Here is a 12145-nt window from a genome sequence, read left to right on the forward strand (position 1 = left end):
ATAACGCTGTGTCATCATTATGCGAACCATATCGACAAGATGGCCACTGCTGTCTACTCATCTATTTTCACCTTTCATAATGAGCACAGGAAATCAAACCTTACGCAGCAAGCACTCTCACTCTGCCTCAGGGGATAGCCTGCACTGTATACAGTGAGCGATAAGCCTAGACCATTAGATCGGTATACTGTTAATACATATAGCATAATGCCCTGCAAAGAGCGTTGCTTACAGGGTAAAAATGATGCTCTTTGATTCTGCTATTTCTTGAATATGTTTCATCCATGGGATGTTACATAACCATCTGCATACATTGCTTTGTGGTTCTCACTGTGTGGCAGTCACTATGCATTTAGGTCCATAAACACACTCTGCAAAGGTGTGTTTATGGCAGTTCCATTGTAAAAACTGAGGCTTTCTGTGCTCTGGGTTTGCCTGCAGCATGTGACTGACAAGAAATAAAAGGCGAGGCCAGTTTTGGTTGGTTTCAGGGATGTTTTCTCACTCAATCGTTATATTTAGTTAAATACTGCATGTCTCACTGCATAGCAATATGAAGCCCTGCCCTTGAATGCATTTGCGTCTGTGTCTGGGTGTATTTTGTGCTGATGTGCTTGTGTGACTGTGTGTGTGTGTGTTGTTGGGAAAGTGTCAGAACGAATGTCAGAAAGAAGATGGGGAGACAGAGTGAAGCCAGTAAGAGAATAAAAGTAAGAGGAAGATAATGTGATATTTAGAATAGATTGCTGCTCTGTGTTTTTTCTTCCACAATAATCTGCATCCTCGTTAGTAGGCTGCATGGATTAAGTGTGGCAGCACCGTTAAACATGTACACTGCAGGCAGCAGTCATAGTCATGTTCAAATGTAAATTCACATTTAACATTTTATTTATTATAATCCGTTCTAAATTAGCAGCTTTGTTTTTTTTTTTATTATTATCGGCAGGCACCACACAAAACTAAAATCACACCAGAGAGTAAAGGATGAAGCACAATTTATCAATTAACGACACACAAACTGTTGACCAAATGTTAATGAAGAGAGATGTCAGTGTGACAACACAACACAAAATCAAGGATTTGCAGGGGGGAAGTGAGATGTGTATAATTGAGACTGACGTGAAGAGAGAGATTTGAAGTGAATCCTGGGAGGTACCCCTGCTGTGGCTGCAGGCCACGGTGTGAACCCCACTGAGCTGCACTGTCTTTCCCTGGCAAGGGCGACTTGTTGTGAATCATTAGCTTCCCAACTACTGAGTGCTTCTCTTCCAGGTTGTTATTCAGGTGAAACTCACATCGGGAAGTACACGGAGGAGCTGCCAGGCTTAGAACCCACTGAACTCAAATTATTAGCCGTGTAATGTAAAGAAAGATAGAGTCAGTGGAGTAAAGCGGAGCTCACAAACCCTGGCTACCAAACACAACAGCTTAGTTCTATTAGTGCCGCTGGATAGCCAACCTTATCCAGTTATTATGTGTGGTACATCACCATAAGGTGATGTGATTTAGCATGGCAGCTAATGTGCAGGCTTTGTGACTTGGCGGAAATGTATAAAACTAACACTGGTAAAGAATTTTGTTTTAAAACCAAACCAGAAAGTAATTGTACATGATTGGACTGTATGATCCATTCAGTATGAATGAGAAAATAAAACTTAGGTAACTCCAAGCCCTAAATCCAAGTCTAAAATCCAAGTCTAAATCTTAGCTCTGTGATTTAACGTTTAGTGTTTGAAGATTTTCAGGAATAGAACATGCTTAAAGTCTCTTGCTGCCATTCTGTCTCTCCTCTCCAGAACAGATACAGTGCTGCAGATAGAGGTGTGAGACTCTACAGTTCCCTGCCCATGCGTTCAAACCCTGACGGCAAGAGACTGCCCTCTACTGGGGTAAGACTCATCTCTCCCATCCTCCCCCCACCTCCCCTCTCCCTTGCTCTCTCACCCTTTGGTCTCTCATCTACATCTACCAACATACTGTAATTATTTAACTCATAATAATTATTTATTTATTCTTTTTAAAGTTTACATCTCCTGTGCAGTAGCTGAGAATCCACATGATAGAATGTCCATGAATAGAAACAACTGAAATTGTGACCAGGATCCAAGTCAACCCAGAGTCAGACAGTACTTAACTACCTCCAAATAAACTACCTTCATCCACTGTACCAATACTTCCCTCTTGTTCCTGCCAACCACAACCACTACTGCTCTCTTATAGCTCTGCTTAGCACCCGATTCCCAAACTATCACTGGCCACCACAAAGGTCCCAATAAAGCACCCATCCAACTTAGTGGTTTGTGTGGTATCTGCCTGGTAGCTCCACACAGAAGCATGTTGCTGCAGGCCAACCTCCTACTGTATTTGTTCCCACACAGAACAAAGATATGCAGTGGGTGACATGTTTTATATTAAAGAAGGATAAATGCTGATTTTAAAGAATGAAGCATAAAAAATTAACACGTTTGGCGATGTTCTCTTTTTTTATTCTTAAATGTTTTGTTGTGAAACAGCTGTAGTGGGACATCAAAGCTTCAAATTTCACTCCATTTTTAAATATTTTATTATATAATTGAGGACGTTTGGGAAAAGAAAAAGATTAATTTTATTGAAGTTTAGTGATGCAGCACTTGCAGTACTTTGACTTTGACAAAGTGCTGGAACAGTAAGTCTACTCTGTGAAACCTTTCTTTCATTTTTTAAAAAAGAAATCTTTCAGTATTGTGAAAATCATAATTAAAATCTAGCTTGCCTTGCTTTTATGCATTTATGCATTTATGTAACAAAGAAGAGAAAATTAAAGAACAATAGAGCAAAAAGAGAATTTAATTTCATATGTCTCCTTTTTTTCATGTTTCACTCCATGCAAGTGCTTTTTGAATTATCTCTTCACTGCTCCAGGGCTCGGTGAGAGGAAGTGTGGGTGAGTGAGGAAGAGACAGACAAAGCAAAAGCTGTGTAATATTGTTGGTGCGCACCTTTTTTTAATTACAACAGAGATCGTATTGATGTCTCAGGCCACAAGTCCTAAATCATTTATCAAGGGGGAGAGTGCTAACAAAGCATTTCTAAGAAACCCATCCTCTCCCAGGGCCTGGAATCATATGTTATCTAAAGTGAATATTTTTAATGCTGTTCTTTGGAGAGACCCACTTACAAATCATGGGAATGACTTCCTTGTCAGGACATGCATGAGGTAGTAAAGATATATATCCTCTTTAATCTGATCCTCTGTTTTGCAAATTAAACACTGCATCTAAATCTTTATGTAAAAATTGTTTAGAAAATGAAAAGGGTCATGTTAAAAGTGATTTATAAACAATAATCGAAAGGAGAGAGGATTACAATTTATCAAAAAAGCAAAACATAATAAAATGAGACAGTGTATGCTATTTTCTGCCTCACTCTTTTGGTTTCTGTCATTTCCTTTTGTCTGTTATTACCTGCGTGCAGCGTCAGTACAGTAGCAGACTAGCTATAGGCTGCATGGAGAGGAGGAGAATATAAACCACTTAACATGCAGGAGGAAACCAGACGTTTTTCCATTGCACTTATCAGGTGCTGCGGTGAGAGCAAGTGTCATGGTGCAGTAGGTCTCTGCCCCCCACCCCACCCCTTCTTCCCTCTCAACCCCCCCTTCCTTCTCAACCCCCATCCCCCCCGCTCCCCTTACCCATACTCTCCCTCCTTCTCTCTTCCTTCCCTTGCACACCTCTTTTATTTTCCCCTGATCTCTATCTCTGTCTTCCTCCCTCACCAACACCACTCACCACCCTCGGTTCAGTTAAAAGTGGGCTTGGCACTTCCGCAACGACCCCCCTCCACCCCCCACCCACCACCACCACCTCCACCACTTCTTTTCTTTCTGTCAAACTAACCTCCAACTCCTGCTCTTCACCTCTATGTTTCCTGTCAAGGTGCACTGCCCACCTCCCCCTCTCCCCCTCCTCCCAACCACCGGCTCTGCCCCCGCAACCTTTTCCTTTTCTTTCTTTCAACATCTATTATGGTTCTAAATGCCTGCAGTTCATTTTTTAAAATGCTCAGTGCAGAGGGCGTGACCCCCAGCGCTCCGCTGTGATCTTGCCATCCCTGCATGTACACGGATGGAGGGATTAATGGTTTTGAGGGGAAACTCTTCTCTAAAATAGTGCTGTGGTTCATATGAATTATTCCTAAAAATTTGCCTCAAATTCACAAATGCACACTGCATAATTCCCATTTGGCATAGATGTGTGTTAAATGAGCCAGCATAAACCAAAGTGTTGGACAACGACACCCTCTGAATAGGTAAATATTACTAATCTTTAATTACTTACTGATCTAACTTAAAGAAACAATTGGGCATGAAGCTGGAGTCTGGAGGTATCCAGCTTAGCTTTGTGTAAACACTAGAGTCTAGTGATGAATATCCAGCACCTCCAATACCTATTATTTAAACGGTGAATCCTGTTTGTTTAAAGCTACAATATGCAACTCAAGCTAGTGCTACTGTAGCATGCAACATCAAATTTACCTGCTCTGTTCTGCACAGCCCTCCCTCTGCTTGCTATGCTATGATCTACTGCACTGTGCCACATCTGCCCATCACTTTATGTAGTTGCTGTTATTTAAGTGACAAAAAACAAAAGTGCCAATTGGTTAGAAGATCGAGTCTCACTCAAAAGCTGCTAGAAGCCAATACCTCTGGACTGCTGGCAATGCTGTTGGATCTTGCTTTAACTGCACCTTTCTAAATCAGCATTTGGAGCAAATTTCCCAATAATATTTTATAAAATTACAAACATATGCAAACGTAAATTGGAGGAAGACACTCCGATAAGTGTAAAAATGTATAAACTAGTAAATTTCATAGGCATCCAACGCAAAACTGTTGGGATCAACATGCTTGTTCTTTGCCCCTGTGTCTTTATGGTGACATAAATGCCCCGAGCACATAAACATCGGCACAGTAGAGTCCCTTTTTAGACAGGCAGTGCTGTTGAGCAATGCTGTCGTGTCTGAAGTAACTACAACAACAGATGAAACAAATTTTAATTAAAAATGGCAAACATTTCAGACATGATGCAACATAAGAAATGTCCAGAAAATTATTTTTGACTTGTTTTTACACTGATTGGTTTATACACTCTTAAGGTTCCATGCTCTTTTATGGACAAAAAACTATATTAAGTTGTGCACCGTTTTATACACGTTTCTCCTAAAAGGAACATCTTTGCAAAAAGAATCTATTCCTCTATGTCATTGTTTGTTTGCACAGAGTAAATTTGTAATGACCGACCCACTGGCAGGTCAGTATGGTTCAATAAGTAGACTCAATTTTTTCATCGATCAATAATGTCACCTGTAATGGAACTGCACAAACCTGTGCAATGATAAAAATGTAATGAAATACATCAACTGTTAAAGGTGATGCACAACGATTCTCAAAGCCGTTAGAAGGGAGGTTTGGTTTAACTCAGGTTGGATAAGCATCAGTGTATTCTTTGCAGGGAGTCAAACTGAGCTAACATTGTAGTTGTTGTTATTGTTGTTGTTTTAGCTCCAGTGCCTTGACAGTGATACATAAGGTGAAGGTTCAGAATCTGCTATTGCACAGAGATGACAGGATTGTTTCAGGACTCCTCGTTCTCTCTCGCTGTGCCCCTTTCCCTTGGTTTCTATGTTGGTTTCTATGTATCTCTCTCTCTCCTCTCTCTCCCTCTCTCTCTCTCTTTGTCTCTCTCTCTCTCTCTCTCTCTCTCTCTGTCTCTCTGTTTTTTCCAAGCTGATTTGGAGCCTTGCATAGTCAATTATGTAGGGAGTGAGAGATGGAGTGGGGGCTCCAGCTTCCATATTTTGGTGTGATATTAATATTGCATGAGCACTATTCTGTTGCGAATATCTAAGAGACTGCCTATTAAGGCAGCAGCAGGAGAAGAATGTGACAGACACACACACACACACACACACACACACACACACAGTATGTACATACATACACAGAGAACCAGAGAGCAGAGGTGAATCAGTCAGGAACTGGCACAGGTTGTTATAATTAGTGTTTTCCAGATTTATTTTGGTGGGATAATAAGAGTGAGTCATTTTCCTGTTTAATATGTCATGTTTGTTTATCTTGACATGGCTCACATCACATCGTACAGTGAGCGCATTTGATGTTGGCGAGGACTGAATGATGTTCCACTGTAATTGTGCTAAGAATGGAATATTTTAACTAACCAACTGGATAAACAAACGAAAACAGAGACATAAAACAAATGCCTGCTGTAAAGCAAAAACATTGCCAAGATAATTGTAATATTCCAAAGCAGGAGTGATGTGATAGCAGGCTATTTATTTTCTGCTGCTGGGTGGGTATCAATGATGCATACAGTAAGTGTCAACAATGACAGGCTGAGAGGGTCCCCAGCAATGACTGAGAGGTTCAGCATGGACACTTGATGCATTCTGGGCTGTGGTGACAGAGGATGATCTGTGATAGACATCTCATTTCATGCCATCACAGACTGTCAACATCTGATAAAGTATCACAAACATAATTCACATTAATACCCATAAATATCATTATTATTAGTAAACCTCCAATAGTCATTGTAATTGTGTGTTATGGCTAAAATGGATATCAGATATATCATAACGATATATATGTAATACATAATTTTTTCACATAACTCGAACGTGCAAAGGTTTTCCTTTACAGTCTTTTCCATCTTGCAGTATTGCCAGGCGCTATCAAAAGCCCAGAAAGCCTGGCCTGGAGTCGACACAGCTAGTTAGTCCAGAGCCCAGAAGCATCACGCTGGGCCCGACGTCGAACAAGTGCTTGGTGACCTTACAGCACCAGCTGGAGTTTAAAGAAGTCTTTAAAAGGCCGATTCTCCACAGTAATATCATCACCCATGCCTCAAAGACTCTGGATTAAGGCCCACTTTCCCTTGCTAAATGTAACAAATGTGTGAAAAAACATCACAGCCACAGCAAATGTGGAGAGAACGATGGGGAGAGGAAGAGGAGAGCGAGAGAGCGGACTAGGAACAGATAGGAGAGGCAGAAAAGAACAGGGGTAAAAAGTGAGGGGAAACTCAGCATATTAACAACCCCCCCTCCACCCGAATCCCCCCACCCTACTAGATATATCAGTGTAGTTGGCTTTCTCAGAAATTCAAATGGCAAGAAGAAAAAAAAGGCAGATGAAAAAAAAAACCTCTGGCTTTGGAAAGGGGGGTGCTGAGAAAAAGACCTGCCATCTATGTATTAGTGCTCTGTAAATATTACATGAGCTCCACATTCGCTCAGTTGTTTGGCATTACTTCCACTGGATGGGTATATTATTTTAGAAACCATGCCTTGTTTATGGAGAGACATGACCTACTTCCAGACACTCCTCTCTCGCTCTCTCTCTCTCTCTCTCTCTCTGGTATTTTTTTTTCTTTTCTCCCTCTCTCGATTTCCCTTTACCTCTCATTCTCTCCCTCCCCTTTTCCTGTTCTCTCTTATTCACTCTCAATCTGCAAAATCTCAACTGGTTGTCCCTGCTGAACAATTACAAGGCAGAGAGACCCAAATGGAGATGTTTGTAGAAAACAACATGTGTATAATTAAGGTTTAATGAGCTCTTGTCAGGGTGGAATGTGCAATTAGATTGGTAATAGAAAATTCTGCCTGGATGCTAGTAGCAGAGGCTGAATGTGGAATCAGCATGGCAGTGAATGAAAGAACAGTGAATTATTTTGAGCCCTATTGACAAAAGTAGACCATGCTGGATGCTGCATTTAGATTTAAATACACGTTGCGGTCCCAAATACAGAATGGTTTTTTTTTCCTCTTTTTCCTGTGTTTTTAAATTACTGTACTTCTGCACACCAGATTGTTTTCTTGGGAAAACATGTCTTAAACAGCCAAAGTTCCCATATTTAGTCCTGTTGCAGAATGAAGCAAAAGACAACAAGTGGAATTTAAATGGAGAAGGTCATTAATGTCATTGTCTGCAAAAATGTAAAAGGTTGAGCATGTTTTATAAGAGGCCTCAGAAAAGTATTCAGGGGGCACATACCTCTGCCAAGACAGCACAATGGAAACCTCTCGAAATTTGTCATTTTGATAGAAAATGTGGAAAAGTTAGGAATGACTAGAAGATATGGATTTTGGAGAATGCCTCCAAAAAAGTCCAGAGATTTTCTTCGCTAACTCTGCCGTAATATTGGTTTATTTTTATTAACCAGGACGTTTACCAGTCAACAATGGTGATGTATGCAAATAAGAGTATTTATCGAATAGTCGGTCAACCCTCACTTAGTCCCGGTCACCGTCTGGAATTTTTCTAGGCCTGTGCTTATTCTGTCCCAGAGAATCGCTATTTTAGGAAAGAACACAACTCTTGCCCTCTGTCTTTTTCAAAAAGGCACCTGCGAGGAAAAAAAAACACGTATCTCGCTGCTCTCTTTTTCCGCTCTCTTCTTCATTTCTGATTGTCTTTTTTCATGACTCGGTGAAATTGCTACTTTTGGGTCTGGTGCAGAAGAAGATTCACACACACAGAAATCGTGTTTGGCTCTTTCTGAATTACTTGACTAGTCTCTGAAAGAGAGGGCCCTTTGTTGGTTCTCTGTGGGACTGCCCTTGAAAGGCTCCTATTGTGTGGTAGGCACTATGATATAATGCAAGTAGTTTTAATAGATTTAATGGAACACACAGACATGGTTCTCAAGCCTTCGTGTGATGAGAAGCAGCCTGTTTTCGGAGGTCAGCGCCACGTCTTAAAGAAATGAAATATGTCAACGTCATGTCACTTCAGAAGCAGGTTAATCTTTGATTATATCTTAAATATTCCTCATTTGGTTCATCAGGAGACAGAACCAATTGCACTATATTACGAAAATATGTATCAATATCTCTTTGTTGTTTCAAATTTGCTTGATGTCTGTGTTCCACCTGAGTTGTGTTGAATGTCAAGGTTAGTAGGTAGAGTGGGGGGAGTTGAATGTCAGCGATGTGTTAGCTTTGTTTTCATTGTGTTAACAGGAGCACAATGGTATGATTGTGCGGCCATCTGAAACTCTACACCTACTCGGAGCTTTTGCGGGTCAGAGGTGGGGGAGATGTGTGTGCCTTTAGCCTGACGAACCATGCATTTTGAAAGACCCAGAAAGCGAGAAGTAATCTATCCAGCATACCATCAAAACCATTCTGCTTCAGTGGCTTGCTCACTTTCCAATTCTGATCATTCGGAGTTCTTGTTAAATGTTCTCATTTTCCCCAAAATAAATGATGCTTTTTTTCTTCTTTTTTCTGTCCCATTTTTGCTTTTAATCTGTCTCATTATTTTAAGGTGCCATTTAAGGAGTGGCCTCCCTCTCGAAACCCCTCAGTGTGATGGACAAGACTATAAAGCCAAGCAATAAACCTGAGATGAATGTTATATCTTAACGCTGATAGAGGCAATTAAGTCCATCATAAGTGGGAGAGGGAACACTCTTGTCTGGGGACTCATTCACTTGCATGGTTTAACATGATCCTGAGCTAAATGCCTTATTTTATTTCTCCTCTCAGCTCACAGCTTACAGTTGAGCACAAATTGAGCTAATGTGTTTTTTTTTTTTCACACAATTTGGTCTTTCTGTCTGATCTGCCCTTTTCTGTCTGTCGTCGTGTGTCTCTGTCTCTCTCTCTTGCTCTCTTTTCCCTATTTCACCATATTTGTCATGATAATGTAAAAAATCTCAGCTGCTCCAATTCATTTCGTGCTCTTTCAATCGAGAAAGAAGGGCAATTCTGTTTCTCCTCACTAGTTTCTGTGTTTTGAGGTTTAAAAGTAATGAAGACCATATTTCATCTGCGTGGAGTTATGTGACTGGGTGTGGCTGAGCAGGTCTGTTATGGGAAAATAAATATTATGGAAGGTCTAACTTTGTTATCTTTATCTTGCTGGGATCAGTGTGCACATTGTTGGACAGGATACATTACATAAACACATAGATATGAATGCAGTGTGCACACTTTGAAAGCCAAGACCATAATGCATGCATGCTTAAATTGTACGTACACGTCCAGCATGCAAGCATGCATGCACATAAAGAATGCATAAAGGTGAAATACACATGCAGCAGCACAGATATACACACAGGCAATCCATAACTGTTTTACAGCAAACCATCCCCCCATACTCTTTGTGCTTCATGCCCGTATGTGTGTGTGTGTGTATGTGTGTGTGTGTGTGTGTGCCTGCCAGTGAGTCATTGAATGCTCTAATGACCACAGTCCTGACACAGGTATTTTGACTGCTGCCTCTTTCCATCGGCACATTGACTGACAAGCGATTAGTTACGCTGGGGTGAAAATCTAGGGAGGCACATGCTGTAACCATGAACAGAGACTAGGAGGAGGGTTAAGCACTCTTCTCTCTGTCTCTCCTACCTCATCTTTCTTCTACAATATCCCTGGCTGCAGTTACCAGTTGTGTGATTTGGTATTCCGGACGAAATTGGTGCAAAACAGAATTCAAAATGCTTTTTTATAAGAAGGGATGCACTGACCCATCACTGACCTTGGTATGTCGATTCCGTTTTAACCTCAACCAGTCGAAATTATATAAATGTCTTGTGTCCTATCCAGATAATCCAAATGCTCTACACAGTGGCATTATACAATGATATCCACACAGTGCACAATATTGACAGATACAGAGAGATGATTTATAATTGGTACCACAAGAGAAGAATGAATTGATTTGGTGTCTTTAATAAGGAAATATGTTTAATTTCACTACAAGTTTAAGTGATCAAATTAAACCAGGGGTACAAGCAATAACTCTGTCAGCACCTTAGTATAAAGACTTAACAATCTGATCATCTAGCAGCATCTTAAGGCACCATAACTCTAAAGTCTTAAGCTGAAATGTAATACTGATGTCTTGAGTTTAAAGATTTAACAGTACTTGGCATCTACTCTGTACTGTATGCCAGTGCTACATTAACACAGGCAGATTTTTCAAGTGGTGTACAAATCTGTCTTTCCAATTTATCACACAGCCTACAAAGGCATTTGCAAAAGTACACGCTAAATCCTAAAAACCAAAACCAGAACATATGAACACAGACTCAGCACAGTACGGAATATGAGAAGGCATAGTTAGATGACAGAATCGTAAATGTAAAGAAGCATGGCAAGCTTAAAATAAGCTACAATAAAAAAGCAACAGGCAATATGGAGAAAAATTATAGTGCATATACAATACAGTGAAAGACATGATTGTACTGTATGCACCAGATATGTGGTGCATAAGAACTTTATGCTTATTTTCTAACTAGTTTAAATTCTGGGGTCAATAATCAGACCTGTTCCAAGATGAGCTGAGGGGTCGGGGCGATTCGTAATGTGCTTGAAGAGCAGAATTATATTATGGCCCAATTCTTTACACTTTTTAAAAAGTTTTACCATTTACATTTTTTTGGAAAACTTATTTTGTATGGGATGGGTAAAATTGTAAGCTTTGAGGTATCACTAGGGGGAATGCTGATTTTCTGGTGTGCTGTGTTCCAGTCAACAGCGGTTCTATAATCTCTATGACAGTGTTGCACTTCCTGCATCAAACTGACATTGGTTTGGCTTTACACAAGCACAAAGCTATTTATAGTATCTCCCCAACTTTATTTTCTCCTTCCCATTCTCTCTGTCTCTCTCCCTCTCATGTATTTGCATTTCTGCTATACAAACAGAAGCCTGGTGTCAAGTGCGTCAGTTGTACAGGCCTTGTCCCTTTTCTTCCTCAAGCCTCAATCTACCTCAAAATTTCTCCCCTTCGTTCCCTCGCTCCACATGACTCCCCTCACCTCCATCTCACTGTAACTTTCCACCTCTTTCTCACCTTCAGCCTCTCTCTCTCTCTCTCTCTCTCTCTCTCTCTCTCTGTCTGTGTTTTCCTTCGCCCAATTGTTTTGCTGTAGATTTGACCGCTATGATTAATGACCTCAAAGCCTCAGGAAAGCAAACAGAGCTCGCCCTTCTCTTACAAACCTCCCTTTTTCTCATATGTCAACTTTTTGTATGTTCACACTGAGCACGTTATGGCTTCTGGAAATATATCTACAGTACATAGTATGACTAAGATTACATGAGAGAAGGACTTTTTTATGCACTAAACTTTATC

At 40.5% G+C, this 12145-nt stretch overlaps 1 protein-coding gene across 4 annotated transcripts in view; it reads left to right on the plus strand.

Moving 5' to 3' along the window:
• tox2 (TOX high mobility group box family member 2) overlaps positions 1-12145 on the plus strand; it is an 83467-nt gene that overhangs the window by 28230 nt on the left and 43092 nt on the right. For 3 of the 4 annotated variants that reach the window (XM_067504943.1, XM_067504940.1, XM_067504941.1), the window contains exon 2: positions 1797-1889. The exons of the other annotated variant lie outside the window; for it this stretch is intronic. In XM_067504943.1, the coding sequence (XP_067361044.1) occupies positions 1797-1889 (93 nt within the window). The remainder of the gene's footprint in view (positions 1-1796; positions 1890-12145) is intronic. 4 annotated transcript variants of the gene reach the window in all.

This window comes from Channa argus, chromosome 5 (genome assembly GCF_033026475.1).
Source record: "Channa argus isolate prfri chromosome 5, Channa argus male v1.0, whole genome shotgun sequence".
Taxonomy (NCBI): domain Eukaryota; kingdom Metazoa; phylum Chordata; class Actinopteri; order Anabantiformes; family Channidae; genus Channa; species Channa argus.